General features: G+C 28.3%; 1 protein-coding gene across 3 annotated transcripts in view; it reads right to left on the reverse strand.

Moving 5' to 3' along the window:
• Window positions 1-23,966, reverse strand: part of LOC107437595 (paired box protein shaven) — a 149,865-nt gene that overhangs the window by 17,371 nt on the left and 108,528 nt on the right. Inside the window, exons 5-8 of one of the 3 annotated variants that reach the window (XM_016049653.3) lie at window positions 15,180-15,274; window positions 13,401-13,659; window positions 4,524-4,676; window positions 520-711 (exon numbers count right to left, since the gene is read on the reverse strand). In XM_016049653.3, the coding sequence (XP_015905139.1) occupies window positions 520-711; window positions 4,524-4,676; window positions 13,401-13,659; window positions 15,180-15,274 (699 nt within the window). The remainder of the gene's footprint in view (window positions 1-519; window positions 712-4,523; window positions 4,677-13,400; window positions 13,660-15,179; window positions 15,275-23,966) is intronic. The other 2 variants (XM_071178837.1, XM_016049655.3) reach the window with 2 other exon arrangements.

The raw sequence follows: 23,966 nt of genomic DNA on the forward strand, positions 1-23,966 counted from the left end.
CAATACATAAGTAAACACTAAATAATTTTCTGTAAATGATATTTTTTCCACAAAATACTATTCACAGTAAAACGTTCGTCATTTGCAGAATTTGAAAAAGAAAAAAAAGAAAATTGATTAATCCGTATTTCCTTGAATGGAGGGAAATGTTTTATACCTTTGCAACATAAACATATTTTTAAACTAATTTTAATTTATAAAAATTTCATTTAAATAGAATTTTAACGAAGTGTTTAATGCTTACAAAGTGAAGCAATTCATAAATAAATACATCAGAAGATATTTTTTAAAATATCGTTTGCTGAAAAATAATTTGCTACTTGCTCAAAAGTATTTTTATTTAAAGAAAAAAAAGTTAAAAATTTTCTTTAAATGAAACATTTTGAATCGAGACCATAAAACTATTAAATTACGACCCTTATTTTAATCGATAAAAAGTTTTGCACAATTAATCGATAGAGAATATCTTAATTCTTTCCTTTTTTTGCAGAAGGTTATAAGAGTTCTTTCAAAGCTTACCTTGGAATTGCGTTGGGGAAAAAGTTGAGGCATAAGGGTCCAAAGAGGAGGCGGAGGCATGCAGAGGTTGCAGGAGTGTGAGGCAGGAAGATGACATGGGGGTTGAGGAGGGAGCTTCAGAGGAGGAGACCACGTGCTGGTGTTCGACGTTCCTTGGGGTGGAGGAACGGCTGCACACCTCACCTCCCACTACTGCTAAGGAACATGCAGAAGGGAAAAAGCGACATCACAAACACATGCAACATGCATTTCATTAACATATAAATGGTAGGGTATAAGCTATTATTAAGGATTGGTATCAAAGCTAGTTGGATTAGAACACCCCCTTTTTTTCGGTTTGTTTACGTTTCTCATTCATTTTTTTCTCCATTGAATAAAAGAATAAAACTTTCATTCAAAAATTAGTTTCTAAATCGAGATATTCTTCATCGTATGGCTGATCAGGAAAAGGTTTCACTGTTTTCCCTTTCCTGTTATGAAAATAAAGAGTTGGTTTTAGCTCAAAATTCATAACTGACCTATTGTGTGTAACAATCGAAAATGAATTTCATAAATTCAAAAATCTGCTTTCAAAAACGTTGAATACATTTTTATTTCAATATTATCAGAAATTTTATTTTTCAATTTTATTAATAATTGTAATATATATGTATATATATAGTATTTATCATTTAAGCAATAAAAGTTTGTGATATCTGAAAATCTGGTGATTGCTATGATATAATTAACAATTAATACAACATAAATCTAATTAAATTGAAGTAACTTTAAATTTAAAATGCAGTCGAATGAATAAGGAAGGCAATTTTCAATAGCTCTAATAGCAATATTTATTAAAATTATAATTCACACTATTAAAATTTTTTATCTTCATAAAATGCGTTCTAATCCAACTTATTATTTACAAACACAGTTCATGCTAATGCAATTAAATGAATCAAAGTACATCATTTTGATAACAAAGAATGAATTTAGATAATAAAAAAAAAAGCAAATAAGAAGCTTTATTTTTAAAACGTTGTAAATATTCAACACTGATTGGAACTAGTTTAATTTGCCGAAAAATATAATAATTTGAATAGGAAAAAATCAGAAATATTTTAAATATTAAAAAATATTTAATGAACAAATAATAAAAATTAGAATACTTTTACAAATTTTGGGAGAGTGAAACCTAAACTAAATAAACTGGGTGTGTTTGATCTGAAATACTCAGAAATAAGTATATATTATTTTAAAAATCTTTTCTTAAAAAAATTAGACTGTTATTTTGAAACCAATCACAGCAATAAAATTTGTTACGCAAAGGCAAATATTTAAATTTATTATAGGCTGTGCTAATCTAAAGATAATTGGAAAATTCATATCAATAAAAAATTTTTGGGGGGATAATTTTTTCGGGTTTTTTTTTCTTTCTTTTAATCACATGATGAAAATTCTAATTTAAAACCAAATAATTATTTTTGAGCAATTCATTTAAAAAAAAAATCTCATTGACGTTTTTATTTATTTTTACTGTATATAGATTCTAATCTTTTTAACTATAAAGAAAATAAAATTTAATAAATTATAGGAAAAAAACTTTGAAATATTAAAAAAAAATTGAATCTAAAAGGTTTTGCTAGCTCAATTTTCAAATTTTTTAAAAAAGAAGAGCATTTGTATCGATAAAATCTATCTCAAAAATTGTCGGTTCTTGCCGAAGCAACAAAAATTAACCAAAATTTTATTCCCCCTCAAAATTTTTCGGAAACGAGCTTGCGTCACGTCTTTGAAACCCTAACGCCACAATAACATTATAAAAATTTCCTGATCAAATTAGAATATCAAGTACCGGCAATTTGTGCGCATCATCCTCAAAATTCATTTTGACGTAAAATATTGTAACATAACTTTTGCAATAATATATATTTAATTCGAGTGATTTAGTGATTTCATGGTGAATCATTGTAATTATGGTGAATCATTTAGTGAATTATTGTAAAAATTACGAAATATCAAATATTTTGTTCCGTGTTATGTACCGGTAAAAATGGATATCAAGGTAAAAAGTACTGTACTTTTTACCGCAATTTTATCCTGAATTGTTTAGATTGGGACAACTGCACCGAACTTTTGGTCTGGTTGAACGTAACTGCTTCTCTGCATCATGAAGCTATGGAAAATAATAATAATGATAGATGATTGAATATAAAAAAACTTTGGAGTGTTAATTAATTGTGGCGTACTTTGGACTTTAAAACGGCGCTATTCGTTTCTAAAAAAACTTAATAATTTTTTTATTTCTAATAAAAATAATCAAAATAAAAAATAGTTCGATTATTTTTCTTTTATTCCAGTATGAACTGAGGATAGATTTTATAGTAACATAGATTTTATAATAAATACTATAAATTTTATTGCTTTCAATAATATTGATGCACTATTTTTTTTAAATTTTGCTTTCAGAAAGATTTTTTTAGCAATTTACTTTTAAGAAATTTTGAAAAAAATTCACTCAATAGTGAAAGGATGAAACAATGTATAACATAAATAATGACCAATTTTTCTGGTGTAAAATTATATGTTCATTATTTACTCGTGTTGAGATTAAAAATGATGTACTTTAAATATAGCACATAAAAAAGCACAATAACAAAACAAATTAGTAGTAAATTACTTGATAAAGCAAGCACAAGTACAACATGACAATGAATGCTTATAACAACATATTATTTAAGACATGCAATTAATTCATGCAATAACCATGCTCTTAATTATTATTAGGATAGAAGATTTTTAACGAAAGTCAATGTTATATTAATGTTAATACAATGTTAGTGCAAAAATAGGAAAAGTTCTCTGTTGTATGTACAAAATATTAAAGTTTATTTTATAGTATATTTTATTATAGTATATTTTATTGTAGTATATTTTATTATAGTATATTTTATTTCAGTATATTTTATTGTAGTATATTTTATTATAGTATATTTTATTATAGTATATTTTATTATATTTTTTTACAGTATATTTATAGTATATTTTTCTACATATAAGCTCATGCAGAAATTTCGTTGTTTTAAAATATTTGAATAGAGCTAATGCTATATTTTGAAGAAGTTAACGCAGAATTCAAAATAAAACTTCAATGAAGTGTTTTATTAACTTCTTGATGGCAAACCTGTGGACGACAAAATTATTTTTTTATATTTTCTTATGAAGAAAAAAATGGTCTATGTCTATGAAAGAAAAAAAACGACTTTAAAAGTTTGAGTTTGCTCAGGATCTAGTTTTCGGCTGAGAGCATATGATATAATCATGAATAAAATATCATAAATATTAATTTACATCTCCAAAAAATTAAAATAAAAAAATATATAATTTTTGATTGCTGAGAAAAAATAAAATTTGGAAATGGGGATGGACCATTTTTCCTCAAAATTTCTCTCAAATCAATAAATTCTCAGTAGAGCTAACGTCGTCTTCTTCACTATCCTTTTCTTTGTTCGGCTTGTTAACGCGAGGACAGGAATCAGTATAGTCCATCCTCAAAGTGTAATAACTCTTGGGGAGAACCGATTTTCCACGTTATTAATTTGTTAAAACTTAGTAATCATCTAAATGTAACAAACAGATGGTGACCTAATCGTCATTTTTCCAAAAAGTGGACATAAACCATTCTTCTCTCCTTTTTTTCATATGTTATTTACATGATTATAATGAAACAGTAAAAATACGCTTAAATACATTTTTTACAATACATAAACTAAATTGAGTTTTGATAAAATCCTTAAAATTTTTAGTATTAAATACGAAAAATAAATTGAAAAGCGTAAATACCTTTTGATTATTGTAACCATTTATAGTAAATAATAAATAACCAAAACCATCACCTTAGTAATATTTTTATTATACACCACCACCGAAAAAAATCTAGAACCAGCACCAATACTGAACCCATACCAGAAAAAAAAAATAATATCCCGATCCAAAATTTAAAAAAAAAATATTTGAAAATGTACCTTGTTGGTAATGATGTGAAAGGGTTGAAGGGTCCAATAAAGACCCCGTTACGCCCAGTAAAGATTTGTCTTGTAAACTAAGGCCGCCTAGTCCTGAACTTGTTGAGGAGGAGACGAAAGGGCCAACTAATGAAGGCGGCCTATTACATTGATCTATATAAAACGATGAAAATAATAAGGTTCGAGTATTTCATATGGACTAAATATACACTTTTGTTTAAAAAATAATAAAGTTTTTATTAAAAATTTCCAACTTATAGACTTCTCTAAAAAATTTCTTATGTCTTATAACAAGTAGGTTCTTTTATAGTATTTTCCAACTGAGTAATTTCTTCATAAGTTTTAATTAAATTTTATGAATATGTCAAAATATTAGTAAAAAATATATTTATTAGTAAAATTTCATAATTTTTAAAATCTCTTCATGGGGATTTTTATTTATTTATTTATTTATTTTTTTGAATAATCCATTATCTGCCAATTTTGATCTACGTTACCAATATTGTTTGGCAACTGAGAAAAATAATAACGTTCAAATGTACTTTTATGCTTAGATGTATAAAATTTTAAATTAGATGCATTTTTCGCTTATGCTCTTTCTTTTAAAACTACTTGATAGGTTTTATTACTCATTGATTGATTTTAAGTTAAGAATACTTTTTTTCGAATTATAGATTTTCGACATATTTAATGAATAATTAATAGATTTCTTGAGTTTTTTTAAAAAGATTTTCTGATTGCTCCATAATTTGAATGCTTTTACATTTGATCTTGTTTCATTTAATTTGTATTGCAATACAATGTATAATACAATGCATTTTTATGCGTTAAATTACCAAAAGTTTTATTGGTAACAAAACACAATTGTTGAAGGTTTTTTTGTGAACAGAACACAAGCGTTAAATGAATATATAGATTTCATTGGTAGGTTGTATAAGAGATGCAAATTCCAGTTTATCTCTTCAATTTTTCATAATAGGTATGTAGTAAATACAACGTAAAAAATTGCATAATACTTCGTTTATATAAAACCCTTATAATTTCTATACTATCAATTACCTCATATAGAATACCTCATTTGTCTAGATAGCAACGTGTAAGTTTATTTCCCTTTTGCGCCTCCACCCCCCTAGAAAAAGTCCGAAAATTGTTTTTGATGACTTTTGTGTTGTATTTACTGAAAATCGAACATAATAATAGCGAATAATAATAGAACGAAATAAGATAGAATGTGATGATTGATATTTATGATAGATACGTACTACGCATGACTTCAATATTTTTACTACGCCAATTATTAAGTACATATTAATAAGTTTGAGCCTTATGTATAAAACATTCAGAAAAAAAATCAATATTGCCATCTTAATTAAGGAGCTCGCAGTTATTTATCATTTGAACTTTATATGAACTGTTTTTATACTTATAGTTCAGAAATTAGTTAATATATGATTTCTGTTGCTCCGTGCAGAAGTTGAAATATACGAAAAATAATCTTAAAATTTTTGTATGTCCCCTTTCTTTTAAGAAGCCAATTCAAAACTTTCTTAGGGATCCCAAAATACAGTAAAACAGGAAAAATTCTCTATTCACGCATCAGAGATTTTGAGTTATTGTAGTCAATGAAAAAGAAACAATAATTTTCAGAAAACAAATAAAAATGGGTAGAAAACTTCGTTTACCGGAGGATAGTTGTTTTGATGTTGTTGGATTTCAAGCGATTTTTTTTTCTTCCTTTTATTCATTCTTTTTCGGACGGAGTTAACTTAAATTTGCTTGATGACAAATCACACATCAAGTTTTTTTTTGTGTGGAAGTAATTAGGCTTTTCCTTTCTGCCCTGAAAGTCCCCCGTAAAACACTTTTATTGATCGGATAATATTACTGTAAAGAAAGCAAGAAGCTTTAAAAATAATGAAAACGAAGATTTTGACTCTCAATTAAAATTATTTTTCTTTTATCATTTAAAGTGATTTAAGCTCACTCGTTTTGTTAAATTATATAATAATCATTATAATCATCACTAAATCATATCACGGGAATTATTCTGATTCTTGAATCAAGTTTTTTAAATTGCATCAAAATAAATGCTTCTAATGCATCAAAATAAAATTACTTAATTTTTCCTTATTAAAATGAAATCAAATCGACGAATTATTATAAAAGTTTATGTAAGCAGAAATTTTGCTCTGAATTATTTTAATTTAAAATTAACTTCCAAAAGTAATAGTAAGCTAAACTTGCTTTACAAAAATGCTTTATTTTTAAAGATTAAAGTTTTAACCATTATTTTAATCCATTATTGTTTCAAATATAATAAATTAAAATTTAATGTAAATGTATTAAAATTTATATCAAGAATTTTAAACTATTTTTATTAATTATACTTTATACTATAAATTAATAAAAAAGATAAGAAATTTATATCAGGAATTTAAATCTATTTATGCTTATTATACTTTATATTAAAAACTAATACGATTTGATGAAAATTTATATCATAAATTTTAATATATTTACATTTATTCTTCATAAAATTAATATAATAGATAAATATGAAAATTAAATCTGAAAATATCTATTACATAAAAACTTCAGCTAAAATGGGATTTAAAATAAATGATTATAAATTTAACCTTATAAATTTTTTATAAATTTTTATAAATATAAGATTATAAATTTTTTTCCATGACTAAATGAATAATTATTATTCATATTTCTAACTTATTAAGTGAAACATTTGCTGATATTATATAATTATTTTTAAATTTTATTGCAACTAAATAAATAAATCAAAGAAATAAATTAAAATAAAATAAATGGAATAAATGCCTAAATCTTACTATTACAAATGTATAATTTCCGTGAAGTAATTTGAATGTCGCAATAATTAGCTTAATTCAATAAATTCTTAATGAATCGTACTGGAAACAAACAGACGTAACAATTGATAATGCTTCATTAATTCGTACAATTTATCAAAAAGAGCTCTATTAATTCATTCTCTTCATGTAGTTTAACAAAAGGAATAAATTTAACTCATTCACTTGTTAAAAACCATGCTTAAGAAATTGTCGCGCCATAAAAATTGATGATGAATTACTCTTCTTTATAATTTGACGTTTTACCTCAAATAAGTCATTGTTATCTGCAGCGTATGTAAATCAACGAAGCGTATGAATTGAAAAAAGCAATGTTTTCCGGTCTTCAATCTGAAGTTGGATTATCGTACTTCTACGAAGAAAAATATAAAAAAATAAAAATAAAAACTTGACATATATGTATATAATTTTCTTTATCGTAAATTTCGAAGACAAGCTATTTTAAACGATGAAATGGGAACACGATCCCTGGAAATGTAGCATTTATACGGAAATTTTACGCTTGGCTAAAGCCTGTTACACAGGGTGTGATAGACATTTTTGTTTTTTTAAAAAAGTGTTTTGTTTCTAAAAAATTTTAAATTTTGTCGTTTTTATACAGTTTCCATAATTAGAATATACCTGAGAAATGTTACTTAAAAAAAAAGACTTGCAATTAATAACTTTAAACATAATTTAAATTAATATCTTAATAAAATGTTATAACACTCTTTTTTAAACAGGTTTCTAAAAAGCAAAACGTATAGGAGTACTGTCGAAAAAATTTAAATGGACAATTGTGAGATATTTTTTTACTTGAAAATCTTAAAAATGCAAATTTTAAGAAATAACATGAAAGTGAAGTTTCTAAAGTTCAGTAGATAATTTTTCACGTAAACCTTTTGCGTAACCAAATTTTGGGACATAATTTTTCAATGAAAATTTTGCATTTTTATCTCGAGAATTGAAATTTTCACTTGTTAAAATTTGAGTTAGGCAAAGTGTAGTTTAATTTTCATTTTGTCATGAAAAGTTTCTGTTGATCAGAATGTAACACAACCCTGATTAGTTCAGATATTATTTTATTTTATTATTATTTATGTATTTTATTATTATTTATATATCTGATTATTTGATTCTAAAATCGACTATTTTTCTCACAGAAGTTATTTAAATTAGGATTTAAGGAATTAAACTAATGAAAAAATGTTATTTTGAAAATAAATATTTCTATTTATTATCATTATACCGTATTATCCAATTACACTCATAAGGAAGAACATGTTTCTAAGTCTCACTGCAGAAATATGAGAATTGTTAAAGGTAATGTAATTAGCTTGAAAGATCCCAATTTTGATCAGAAGATGGAAAAATAGTTACAAATGTGTGCACAAAAAATTACACCAATCAAATTATTACATTTAAAAAATGCGAAGTCGTGGTGGTTTAGGGGATAGAGCACTTGCCTCCCAATTAGGTGAAACGAGTTCGAATCCCAGCGATGGATGGTAGACCTGAATTCCGCACCGGATCGCACCGATCATAGTGCTGACGTAAAATATCATTAGTGGTAGACGGATCATGGGTTGGAATTCCCTTGCCGTCGAGCTAACCAGGGGAGGTTTTCCTCCCCATGTAACGCAAATGCGGGTCTACGAATGTTAATTTATCCCAACGCTTGTGCAGGATTTTTCTTGTCTTCTGGATTGGGTTCAAAATTGCAAGACTGCAGAATTGAATATTGGTAGTTGTAAACTAAGAATTGGGTCAGCTGTTCAAACTCCGGTATAAAACAAATTAAAATAAACAAGCGCGAAATATGCAGGATAAGAACAACTTTTTGCACTTCTAAATTTAAAACACATTGTTGCAATAAATTAATTCTGATATAATTATTTAATTTCATTATTTTTGTAAGAAAATCTTTAAGGTTTGCAAGAAATGTAATTTTATTTAATATAGCTAGAAAATTAATTATTTAATTAAATTTGTTAAGCTAAAATATGCTGAAAATAACTTAACTCGCTTAGCATCCCATGAACAATGCACGAGAATATGCAACAAAAAAAAGTAAATCAAATGATTCTGGATTACGGGTTTGGAACTGTAATCCCTAGATTCCATTAAACCCGAACAAAAGCCCACATTTTGAAACAGGATAGAATAGAAAGGGGGACTGGTAGGTGACGAAAACATTCGATTTATATAAAACTGGCTACAGATGTGAAGTGATCTGTAAGATTTGCTATCTTTATCGGGGCATTGCCGCGTTGCATTCGGACTTGCAACATCTGTCATCACGCTCCCTATCTCCCTGATGGGGGGCCTCGGCGCTAAAGATGTTCCACCAAGATTGAGCCGTCGGAACGACTGATCCATGGAACAAGCTTCTTGTTCGAATTTGATGGTTGGTTAGGTCGCCTCCTGTCGATGTTTGGGACATCCCAAAGGCCGATTCTGGAAAAGCGTGCCAGATAAGAGGCATCATTTCAAGAGTTTTGATTTGAAATAAAGTGGTTTTCGAAATTTACACGCAATTTAATAATTCGCCTACTTCTTACTAATGAAAAAAAAGAAAGAAAACATATTGGATTTTTAAAAAGAAAAGTTGCATAGAATATTAAATAACGAAATTGCAACTTACTCAATAAAAATGTTTATTAAAAATGGGTGTCGGAAATAAATCATTGAAGTAAATCGAATAAGAGGAATCAGTTCATTCGTATAAGTCGAATCAAACGAATCAACTTAACTTAAATGATTCGAATCAAATGAAGCAGTTAACTCAGGCGATTTGAATCAAATGAATCAGTTCCCTTTTAAATGATTCTAATCGAGTGAATTAGTTCCTGTATTAAATTAGTTCTTTTATTCGAATTGAACGAATCAGTTCACTTAAGTAATTCGAATCGTAGGAATCAATTCTCTTAGGGGTATAAAATCATTCGAATAAATTTACTTATATGATTTGATTCAGTAATCAACTTAATAATTCAAATCACTGATCTGAATACTTCAATCTAATTCTTGCTGCATGAATACGACTGAAATTCTTAGTGGAAAATGCTTAGGTTTCAAGAAACTGAAAAACTGCTGTTTAAAAAAAAAAGTAATGGAGTATACATTGTTAGTCAAGATAGTAAGATTTTTATTTTCAATACCTAAACATTACACTTTGTTTTAATCTTAGTAATAGACGGGGCAGATCATTCCAATTTACATTAGCATCAAAGCTAAACGTAAGTTCTTCGAACAACGGTTCCCGAATTGTATTCCGCGGAACCCTAGAGTTCCTGTGAAAGTTCCTCACAGGAGTTCCAAGAGTTTAATTTTTTAAATCAGAAATAATGATTTTGGAAACCTGTAATTACATTTATACCTAAACAATAAACCATAATTTATTTGATATTTTGGTCAGTTTTCATAAAATTAAGTAAAATGCCAATAAAAAAAATACAGATATAGCAAAATTTATAAAAACTTGCATTCGTATTTCTCAAACTTTTCAATCCAAAATAAAATGACCAAATTCAAAAATAGTGAATTATGCTTCACTGATAACCATTCTCAATAATTATAAGAGTTCTTATCAAAAACTGTAATTCCGTTAATTTTTACTTTAGTATATTACTTTTTCTTTCATTTTCATTAAATGCACACATCAAAAACAAATTCAGAACTAGACTAGATACCACTCCTCACTCCAGCCAGCGAATTCAACTGTTTGACATCAAACATATTATTTTAAGAGTTTTATTGATAAAACAATTATTGAAAACTATTTATTCATCATATTGAATCTTGTCAAAATAATAAGTAGCTTCTTTGATTAGTATGTTCATAGCTGCTAATAAATTTGATTTATTAACTAAAGGTTCCGACAAAGTAACTCGATTATTTAGGTTTCCGTTGTCTTAAAAAATTGGGAATCTCTGCCGCGCCAAATCTCTCTGCACTGCCAGAAAATACACGCCAAATCAACGCATTTTCCAAATGTGAAATAAAAAATGAAGTGTTCTAAAGTGAATTTAAACTGCTTTCATACTCAAAATACTGTTTTAGATTTTTTAAAAAATAAATAAACACTTACAAAATCATTTATTGGTTTTAATTTAAATCAATCAAAAACTGTGTCAAGAAATGATTTGCCATTCAGATTATTTTAAAAACATCGGAAACAGACTCTAAACATTCGAAAAGTATATTTCTTAAGGGAAAAAATGTTCTACTGAAAGAAATAGAGAAACAGCGCGTTTTAAAGTATTCAGTCGAGTAAAAAATTGGTGTTTTCTTGCATGACGAAGTATGCAACAAAGTAGGACTGGGGGATCAGGGATTTCAATTCGAAACTACGTGAGATGTCTATTTTCTCGTTTTATTTTTTAGGGCGAAATAGGAAGCAAAACTAAGAGGATCGTAAAACTTTTCTGAAATTTAGAAAAGCAGTTTTGCCGACACAAATTTCTCACATTTCTGGGTTAATATGCAATATGTGTATATAGTCTTGTATTGCATGCCACGAGCATGTCAAGAAATATAATTTTCGAATATTGGGACAATGTATGCAATAAAATATAATATAAATATTTCTAATATTTTAATTCAGTTTAAGTTCTGAGATCTTATAAAAAAAATATTGGATAATCTTATGAATGATAATCCTGGATTAAAACTTAGTTCCTAATATTAAAAATACAATTTTCTATAATAGAGTGCCGAGCCTGTTCACACTTCACTTCGTTGGTGCAACATCAGCGAGGACATACACTGAAAGTTTTTAAAGGTCTATTTCGGCGTTAAAAAACTGATTGTTTACTATCAGTTGACCATCCATGACATATGTAACATTGACTATATAATGTATCCATAACATACGTTAATTGAGCTCCATATGTATGATTATTAGATTTCAGCATACTTAGCTATTACTTAGCCTATATATATTATATGAACCAGTCATTTGCCAGATAATAAATTTTTTTAATGGATACATTTGCTTGACAGGGCGGGCAAGTACGAGAAATGAGTGTAATATTCTTTGTTAACAACTGTTTAACTTTTCAAATAAGGCTGGATACTTAAGGCAAGAAAGTGCAAGCGATATATAATGACTGTTTGTGTAGTAATTGTCTATGTTGTGAACTTTTTCCTCCGCTTAATAAAGGACTTGGGACTTTCTAGAATTATAGTTAATAATGGGTAGCATTAAAAGTTAAGCACATGTATTGAACAAAACTGTCAAACAAATTAGCAGTCGACTAAATTAACCAGTCGGGTAATGGCAAACTTATTTGACGTGAAAGTGAGCTGCTGGGCAACCGATTGTTGAGAAAAAATACCAAACATATTGTTTGACTTTTGGAACTCGTCTGTGATTTAAATTAAGTTCCAGCATAATAGAGATCGGATGGTGTACAGTAGAATATATTTGCACCAGAGAGACCAGAACTACAGAAATTCATCTTCCAACCTCACAGACTAGGATCAGAACTGGGGGTACAAATATTACTGTGTATTAAAAATCGTGTTCACGTGCAGCATAAATTTCTAAGGTGCAGTTTTTTAAAAAAAGAAGTCTTATAAGGATAAAACAGGCTGAAATACAGCTTCAACTACATCATAGAATAGGATTGTGATGATGACACAAAACAAAATATGGAGTCACAATTTTCCTATAAAATGAGTCACAGTGTGGTTAAGACTGGATGAAGTTTAGTGTTCTTAGGTGTATTTGCAATCGTGCAAAATAGGCTTAGAAATATTTATGCGTGACTCACATGAATATTTCAATTCCTAGTCAATTCTTCATTTAAATTAAAAATATTCAAGAACAGTATATAGCAGTTCAACGTAAGATATAGCATCACTTATATTATGAAGAATATCTATAGGATTAAAAGATATATTTTAGTCATTTTACCATGAGGATCATGAGAGGGTTACTGCGAAAATGCGACTTCACGTGTGTAAACTGTAAAAAAAAGGTAACTAAAAAAAAGTTATGTGAAGAACTTACCTAAAGGTGGGGAATATACTGCCGAGGATTGCACTTGTGACGTCATCGCACTCATGGCTGCGTCGTAAGGTGAGATTTCGGCTTTTATGTGTTCGTTGGAAGATGTGGTAGTGACGACTGGCGTGAAAGCTTGTTCGGGTGTGGTTGGGAACTGTTGCAAGGTATAAGGAGCACCACCAGCAACAGCTGCTGCTGTAAGGTCCGGTACCATAGCCCCTGCTTTCAGTTCGTCTTGTTTTGGCCATTTCGGCCACATTTGCTGAAATATAGAGAAGAGAAAAAAAACAATATAAGATAACGTCTGATAAGTGTAACAGTAAGTATGGATAATTACAATAAATGCTGAAATTCTGCATAGTTGTGATATTACAATGGTAAAAGCATTGAGTTTTCATTATGAAGGACTCGGATTCAATCCCTGTGGAGTCTTGAAGCCTACCCAACTTCAGAGCTTGAAGACTGTCTAATTTCACAGCTTCAGATCGATGATGGATGCTAGATTACCTTGGAAGTAAAGACAGCTGGAGAACATTAATGACCGCATTGCCACCATCAAGCCAAATGGCCTCGAAATTGTAAAATCTTTCGTTTCAGTGTCAAGGGTACTAGCTAGTCTGGGAAGAAAAGGCGGACGGGTTTAACTACTTTGTCGCTATCATCCTGCAGCTCTCAAAATTGTGTATCCCTGAGTTTCACATCTCTGGGCGGCAACTGACTTTTGTTGGAGTGCTTTACTTTACTGTTAAATAGAATCCGCATCGTTATACAACAATATAAAACGTAACTGCTGATATTGGATGCAACTTACAACACGATTTAGAACACCAGCAATTTTAGAAAATTATTTATATCTCTCTACTTTTTCTTTCTTTTTGGTATTAGACTATGGTAATAAAAAAAATTATTGATCAATCTCTTGGCTCCACCAAAAAATACGTTACATTAATTATTACCTACTTCCATAGGAATCCAATTGAATTATTACTGGGAAAAGTCCAAAATCAGATTTGAAATTTTTTTTAAAGCTTCAGGAACTTTATTATAGGATATAAAACTTTCTAAAGAGAAGCTATCTAAAGCATTTTCTATCATTGTCGAACATTTGAAAGCCAATAAGTTCAATTCTAGAGTAAATTTAAAGAGCCAGTGTTTATAAAAGTATATAGTAAAAAAACATACATCAAGACTAATATGGTTAAAAGTCCTCCCGGGGATAAATTTCGGAAACTTGCATAGGAGCATTAATTTAATCACTAATCACTTTGGCTGGCAAAGGTCAAGTTTTTGTAACATTGTTACTGTGACTGCTAAAAGAAGAACGTTGTAACAAAAGGGATAAATTTAATATGATTGGCCGTTTCCAATTATATTTGCAACTTAGTACTGTTCTTTTCCTCATCATTTTCACTTCATTTTTTTCACCTCATGATGAAGAAGTAAATGCTCCTTCGCTGCAGGAACTTAGACCTCATTTTCCTATAGGTGTAGGTAAAAGGGCTAAATATTTAGCAGTAAATAGATTAGATTTGTCGAGAACATCAGAGTTATTTTTCAAAATAAAAGAAACTATGATCTTTTTCCCCCTTATCTATAGACAACTAGACCACATGATCTCTGGTATAAAAGGAACAAGTTTCTTGATAAAACATAAATGAAGAAAAACCGTATGAGTTTATATTATTTTATCAATTGATAAGATAAACTTTATATACGGTTTTTTTAGCAATGCAAATAAAAATGCATCAATAACATGATACGTTATGTGAAATGTATGCTCACCGTTGTATATAGTTGGTCTCCGTTGTATTGCGATCTTTGTCTTTTGGATTCTTCATCGTGTATATCACCATTTAAATCTCGACTGTCGTTTCCAACTACAAACAGAATAAGAAAAATCACTTTAGATTTCCTAAATCACATGGCATAGTAACATAACATACATGATCATCATTTTAAACAACTCATTTTTAAATTAATTTTATTAGAACTATGTATCATATTGTTCGGATTGATACAACTGAAAAATGATTATACTTTCAGTTCTGTTTTTTTTTATTAGATGAATGTATTTATTCATCATGTCTTTTGTTGCGTGGTTATTGAAAAAGGTGACAGCCCTTATATTGAAAATATTCACGGAGTATGATAGCCAATTTCATAAAATTTTATAATGCAGGTACAAAAGTAATGAACTAAAAGTGCTATAAATATCGATCACAAAAATTTCTTTTAATATGATAAAAATATTGCAATTAATTTCTAAATGCATAATTACTTTATGAATGCACACTTCAAAATTTAAATCTTACTTAAAACATTTTTCATTTTATTATTTTTTTTAAAGTTTGGACTGTTATAATTTCGAATAACAGTCTAACAGACGAGTAAAAAATAAATAATTTAATAAATTTTAATTAATTTTTAATGATGCATTATTCTTTATTTTTACTTTAGCCAAGGTTTAAAATAACATTTATAAACAAAATATTCAGGCCACAGCCATTTTGAGACATCTATCATTGTATATATATTTTTCGTTTTATAGATACTTAGACAAAAAGCAATATACTAAGTAAGTAATAAAGTAGCAGTACTATTCATAAATGACATTTATGTATGAACATGTTTGAAAGGCAGAATGAAAGTTTACATGACATAAACAGTTTTATTAAAATTTACATTCATAATAATGATTTTTAAGTTTAAATACTGGATATTTAAACTCTTCGATTCTTTAAAATCTTATTATTAAATGGTGCTCAATGTTTCTACCTAATCGCACGCAAATATAAGTAATCTGAACCCGAAATTGGAAAACCTAATTCAGCGAATATAGAGTCAAAACATTCGATCAACCAACCAGAAAAGCGTTCCATCCAAGCGTTAATTCGGGAAAATACAGGAATAAAAGAATCTATATTTTTTTCATATCTTGCTATCCAAAGATAAAGAGTAGCCAGAAAGCGACACTAACCCCTATAATGAAAAAAAAAAAGGTTCTAAAAAGAAGGGTGTGACAGCGTATTGGGATGTGGACATGGAGATTATGGTGTGAAAGCTATCAGGATTGCGATCAGGATTTTCAGGCGTCGCCAATTTTTCGCCTGTCGGAACTGCTGAAATCTTTTCTTGACAAAGATGATTGTGAAAATCCCAGGATTACGTGTGCGATACGCTCTGACTACTAACCACATTTCGATTTCAGAATGGAAAAAAAAATATTTCAATTTTTTTTTTCTCTCGAAATAGTTGAAGAGTAAAAGCTCTATTATGTGATACTGGTTTTGAGTAAAATATCTTTCTTTAGGCTGGAATTCAGCTTTACTTACAAGATGTGTTTTGTCAGTAAAATTCGAATTTATGCTTAAATTAAAACGCAGAATTAAAATAAAAGAGAATTTTTTTTTTCACGAAATTTGATAGAAAAAATCTTTTTGAGATGGATAGAATTATTTAAAAAATTAAGATTGATGCGCTACATTATAATATCTTAATTGAAAGTATAAAGAGAAAAAGTTTGGAGGAAGTTCCTTAATGATACATTATTGCAATTGGTTATTGATTATATTAGTAAATACAACTCAAAGCTTTGTATTTCTTAACATAATGAATAGCAGCACAAAATTCATTTTTTTTTAGTTAAAGTCAATGTAGTTATTTTGTAATTAGTAATTTAGTTAGCATTCAATTTTTAGTTTAGTTTGTAAGAGGGAGTAATCTGGTAAAATTTCCGTACTCTACGGTTATAACAATTTTGGTTAAGAAAAAAATCCTATGCCTGGTTAATAAAACCAAAATATATTAATGAAACAAAATTTTATTTTATTTTATAGCCGTCGTAGGACAACCGATCCGATTTCGGGTTTATGGCTACTAGTGTACAACTTCGTAGCCTTGTAATTTTGAACTCAATTCAGAAGACAAGGAAACTCCTGGATTAGTACCCCCAGAGGTATGATTTGTTATAGGAACATGGGGGATTTTGTGACCCGACAAATTTAACGCGCACCAGTAATTATTTACTACACGGGGAGTCTTTGGCCGGCAGGGATTGAACCGACGACCTGTTGACTTGAACATGGGCCCAATGCCCTACCAACCAGGCTATCCCCAACCCTCAACAAAAAAAATTCCATTTAGTCATTTTTCCGTTCCTTTGGTAACGGTTTATCGAAAATTTTGGTTTTCAAAATTCCAATTCTAATTGACGCACACTTAGTAGAAAACAGAAAGCTGAAAAGTAAATGAAGTCGAATTAGTGGTTTTCATGCCGAGCTCTAAGGTATCATGACTTAATTACTAAATTTTACCAAATTAACCAAATTTTATCACATATTATAAACCGATATTTCATTGTGAATTTTATCAAAATCATTACCAAAGCGCTTCTGTTAGAATTACCTAGCTTTTTGGTATTCTCATAGAGCTAGAAATGCGGTAAATTATATCATATTCCGGTAGTCTTGATCACATTTTATTTTTTCTTAGTCTTTGCTCTCAGAAAAAAGTAAACCCATAAACTCAATAATTCTTTTTTGAAGGAAAATCTCAACTAATTAAACTTAATTTATTTTTTCTGTATATTTTTTAATGTCGAATAAAAAATTAGGGATTCTTATTTTAAAGAATTTTGCATATTGTAGGATATATTTTTAGAGTAATGTCCTTTTATTAGGTCTGGAAAAAAAATCTACTATACTCAAATAATTAACTTTCGTTCCTAAATTATGATAAAATGACTGTTAGCAGTCTGTTTATCCAATTTACCGTAAAGTTGACGGTAAGGAACATTTTTTACCTTTATGGTTCTGAAAACGCTTACAACTAGTATGGTTATAAAACCATAAGTACAAAACTACATGGTTTTTTACCATTTACAAGTAGCATGGTTTAAAACCGTAAAAGGAATCGAACTGGACACAGAAGATACGCTGGGACTCGAACTCTGTCCAATAAAACTACCAAATTTTACCATATTTACCAAATTTTATCACATATTATAAAACCATATTTTTTGTTAAATTTACCCAAATTATTACGAAAGTTCTCGATAAAAATTACCGAGCTTCCTTGTGTTCCCATTGAGCCAGAGCCGCGATAAATGTTACCGTACTCAGGTACTTTCTACCATACTTTTTCTCAATGAAATAGCCACTTCTACGGTAATTAGATAATGTAAAATTTGTTCGTAACTTCTCAGTTTTATGAAAAAATAATAAGATTAAAATCGAATAATTGAAACATGTCCGTAAAATAGAGATAAAAGGATGTATAAAAAAATAGAAGCCTTGAAGCTAATTGTAAGATGCGCTACTTTTGAAATTGAACAAAGAGCTTTCAAATTTCTTCCAAGGTCTGAAGTTTCGAAATCCTTTATTAGAAATGCAAATAAAATCTTTAAAGGCAATTCAAAGAAGAAAGGTATATTTTGACTATTGAGCAATTTTATTCATTTATTTCTATATATTTTCTATATGAGATAATTACTATTATTCACATAACGATTGCCTTCCTTTTTTTATTTGCTTCAACTATCTTAAAACATGACAGTATAAAGCGATAAATTAACATTAAGATTGTAATGGAAAAAAAATTGCATTTTTTATTTAAAGTCTGATTTTTTTTCGTGGTACACTGAGTACAAAAATTTGATTAAAATTACCATAATATGGTTAAATTAGGCATGTTTCTGGCTCTATGGGGGAAACACCACAAAGCACGATAATTTTACCGAAGCGATTTGGCAATGGCTTTTTGTAAAATTAACAATACAATATGGTTTTATTATATCCCCATTTATTACTATGTTTGGTAGTCAATGTGGTAAAATTTGGTAATTTTGGCATGATACTTCAGAAAATGGCAAAATTTAGTGTCTCGCTGTCAATTTTTAAATAAATAATTGCAAAGTAGAGAATTAAAATAACGAAAGTACAAAATTAAAATATAAACAAATGTTTGTACTTTTGGCGAAAGAAAAAAAAAGTTTTTACATTAGTACTTATGTACAGAATTTTTTTTTTTGCAGGATTTTAAAAACATTCCGGCACTTTATACATTAAAAAATTTTCATGTGTCATTTGTTCTAAATCATATTAGATTAAAATAATTAGATACATTTTTGCTTAAAGTATATACCGGATTATGTATAATTAAGAAACTGTTTTCATTAATATTTCCATATATTTTCAATATTTCTCTAAAAAACAATTCTAAAATTAAAAAGTAATTTTCATGTGTATAGCTAGAATATCAACAAAATTTTATTTCCTGTAGTTATTAACCATAGTGTAATTTAAATTTGGTGATGGAAAAAAAAACTGTATTGCAATTTAATACGGGTGAGAATTAACAGTACTATAACTTTATTCATGTGATAATTATTCGTACTTCAATTTAATTCATGCCATAAATAACCGTATTATAATTTAATTTTCGCTGTAATTAACTGTACTTCAATTCATTTGCACGATATTTAATCGTACTATAATATATTCGTTAAATAATTAACTATACTCCAATTAATTCATTCAATATTCAACCATATAACAACTTATTTCGCATGATTATTAACTGGACTATATTTCAGTTCGAGTGATAATTACCCTTACTATAACTCATTAAAATAATTACCCGAACTCTAATTTTATTCGTATTAATTAACAGTGATTCATATGATAATTAAAGTTTAAAATTTTGAGTTTTTAAATGTTTCTTACAGTTTTCTAAAAGCATAAATATTTCGAAGCTGCTTCCTTTTTCAAGAATAGTGATTATTAAGTTATTAAGTTATGAATCAAATAATAATTTCCCAATAACATGTTTATATTATGAAATTAATAATTACATTTCATAATTTGGAAATTATTGAATCAATCAATTCAACATTATCTGAAACTGAACTAATTTTAAAAGTAATAGCTTTTCGAGAGTAAAAATATTTATCGTCGAAAAAATTGCGTTTCCTTTTCTAAAATTTGAATTAAATAAAGCATTAAAGTTTCATAATTATGCACATGATTAACTATTCCTCCTTAATTGCTCTAAATTATTAAATTCACCCATATTTTAAAATCAAAATATTGAAAAACAACAGTATTTCAAAGGAAAGAAGATATTTTTCATATAAAATACTGCATTTCCCCCCCTCTACTTGAAATATTAAAATAATTAATGCAATAAAGCTTTGAAATCCTAAACGTTTAATGTTTTAGATTAAGAAGCGGAAACGGCTTCATCTCATTTAATTGGCAGTAAAAATGTCTGATTAATCGAATTAGCACAATTTTTAAGCAAATTAGCGTAAATACTGCTTTTTTTTCCTACTGATATAAAGTCTTTAAAAAACCATAATTAAAATACATATATACATATAAAGTCTTAATACATACATAAGATTTGCATCAAAAAACGATACACAAGCTCATGAAATATAATGTTATGAATTCATTTTTATTTTTTATCACTTTTTTATTTTTTGAGCCATTCAGAAGCGAAAAAAAGGAATGGTTAGTCGATTTTTATTTTATTTTTTCAAAAGAAAAAAAACAGAAATTCGAATGGATCTTTTAGCAAACGATTTTGTGGGGGAAAATTTTGAATAAACAACAAATGGTGTAAACAAAAAAAAAAAAAAGAAAGGAAAAACTAAGCCTAAATGGTTGCTGAAAAAGCAAATCGTTTTTTTAACAGTATTAGAATGAGTTTGCCTTGCGTTATGATCTCAAATTTTGCTTGTTTAATGTTGCATAGCAAAGAACTGAACACACATCTCCAAAAAATAGTATTTCCGTTTGATGTTACACTTCTTTTTAAAAAGGGAAAGAATTTTCCCTCGTTTATGAGTTTATTTGCATTTTCTTTTTCTTCGCATTTTGAAACTAGCATGAATATTCTTTAAAAGACTCTATTGGTTCAATCTTCAAATGGAATTTAGTATATCTTTCCTTCTAAAATGTTAACAGTAATGGGTGTTGAAGGTATCTTTAGAAATGAATAGAATAAAAAGTTCTCGAATAAAATTTCTATTTCTAAGAAAAGAAACCAAAACAAATGTTTATAGAACAATATTCATTCGGAGTTTGGAATAATTTTATACATTGCTATTTATAAATAGTTTAACACTCATTATATAAATAAAATCAAGCATTTCTAATATATTATAAGTAATTTTTTAATTTTATAATGAACCCAATAAGTATAATTTATAGCATTCATAAAATACAAAAATGCGTTGGTACTTTCTTTAACTCTAAATGACTTAACAACGGACTAGAATATAATTTAACTACTTATTTACGTACTAAGTGTTAACAGTTTAGAAGATTATTTATTCACACTTATAATATACATCATATATAATGGCTTAATCTGATTCAAATACACTGATTGAAACTTCTATTCTTAGTGATTTGGCACTCATATAAAATAAAACTGTTGCAATCAATCTTCCATACTGAGTTCTCGTGAAATCTTCTCCAATTAATAAACAATAGTTCAATGAGTTATAACGAATGGTTCTAGAAAAGCATAATGCATGAGAACAATGATTGCAACTGATCACTTAATTATATATTTTTGCAACCAACTAGCAAACTGCTATTCATGAAATGAAATGAACAGAATAGTTTCAGGAAAGAATGCTGTATGCAAAAGGATCTTTTGAATTCCAAATAATTAATTGTATTAAACAGCTATGAAATAAATCTAATGATTTAAGAAGTAAATGCTAGGAGCCACCTTTATATAAAATAGATTCATAAAATAAAAAATAGATTTAAAATAAATTCGTACAATTAACCAAAAAATCTCGTAATTAAACAATCTTTCTTACACTATGAAAAAAAGTATGGTCTAAATTTCCAAAATATGGTGAAATTTATCGTGTTTCAGGCTCTATCGTAAACCGAAAAGATAGGTTATTTTTACCGAAGTGCTTTGGTGATGATTTTAGTTAAATTAAAATATTATATGTAAGGATACATACATATAATGATGCATATATCTCTTTTATATTGGTTTTCAACAAGTAAACATGAAATAAATTCAACAGTTTTTCAAAATGCATGCTATAAACAATCTCTGCTACTGATTTTTTCCAATTGATCTTACTTCAACTATCAAACGAGGTTTCAATTTACTGTTAAAATATTTATCTATAGTTTGAGCCTTTAAAGTTTCGTTTCTTTCAAACAGTTTTAGTGACAGAAGAGCAGAAAAAGAGAGAAGATAACGCTCCATTTCGAATTTCGTTTCCATTACCAAGTACTCCCCAACCCTTTGCAGCGCTCTCTCCTTGCTCTTGTCTTTTCACTGTCAACTTGCCAATTGCTCACAAAAACTTTCTTTGTCGTAACAACGTTTCTTAGATCTTTCTCGTTCGCTTTCTGGAGCAGCTTTCAGCTCAGCAGATCCTTATCTTTTTTTTTTTTCTCGCGAGTTCCCCCTAAAAGACAAGGTTTTTCTTGTTGGATGCGACTAAGATTCCTTCTTCCATTTCATTTGGTGTACTTTGCAATCTTGTTTGTTGGAGTGTTTTGTATATGTGAGTTGAATGACTGCGTTTCAGCTGTATATCCATCTTAATTCTAAATTGCCTTTATATTTACGTTTTGCTTTCCGCTCCTGCTGATGTCTCAGGCGGAAACTGCGTCATTGTTAACGTAGGAAAAAAAGTTTTTCGAGTAAATTAATGATGCCATGACTTTTTTATTTTTGCAGTTCTGAACTGAAAATTGTTCCATCAATTTAAGGACACTGAGTAATTTTTCAAACACTTGAATAATTAATTATTTACTCTAAAAATGGCCGCCAAACCAAACACTTGGCTACCATACAAAAAGCGTGGGTTCGAAACCCCATAAATCATAGCTGTTTGATTTTTCGATCGTGTTCGAGTGACTTTCGACTTTTCCGAAATCCAGAATTAGTTTCAATAAAAATGAAGGTTATAAGTTCGATACCTAACTTGGTTACTAATACGATAAATGGACATGGCTCGTTTGCTTGAAATGAGGCATATTGTTTAATTGCCTTTTCACTTGTAAAGTGTTGTAAGTTGCAAAAGTAATTGGTACTCAGGTGATAACTGAGTTGTAGAGACTCACTGCTGAAATTTAAACAATTGATTTTCCTACTATTTTCAAATTGATTTTCCCACTATTTAACTATTTTCAAAGTCGATATTAGTAGTTGTTTTTAAATATTCGTACTTGACTTCGAAACAATAAAAACTTTAAAAAGTAACGTTCAGAGGAAATGGTATAAAAACGTTTTGCGTGCGTTTTGCAGTATTATTATTGTATTTATGCCAAATATAACACAAATATTGCATTACTAACTAAAGGCAGCAAATGAAAATATTAAAAAAAAATATTCACATGCTGAAATAAATGTAATTAAAATGATATCCAAAATATTAAAAGTAAATTATTAAAAGAACTAAGAAGCATCTTACATTTATTATATGAAAATACATTAAAAATTACATTTTATTTGCGATATGAAATAAATAAATAATGAAATATTTCTTTAATTTAAAAAAAAAAAAAAAAAAAAAAGTGGGCC

This window comes from Parasteatoda tepidariorum, chromosome 3 (assembly GCF_043381705.1).
Source record: "Parasteatoda tepidariorum isolate YZ-2023 chromosome 3, CAS_Ptep_4.0, whole genome shotgun sequence".
NCBI lineage: Eukaryota > Metazoa > Arthropoda > Arachnida > Araneae > Theridiidae > Parasteatoda > Parasteatoda tepidariorum.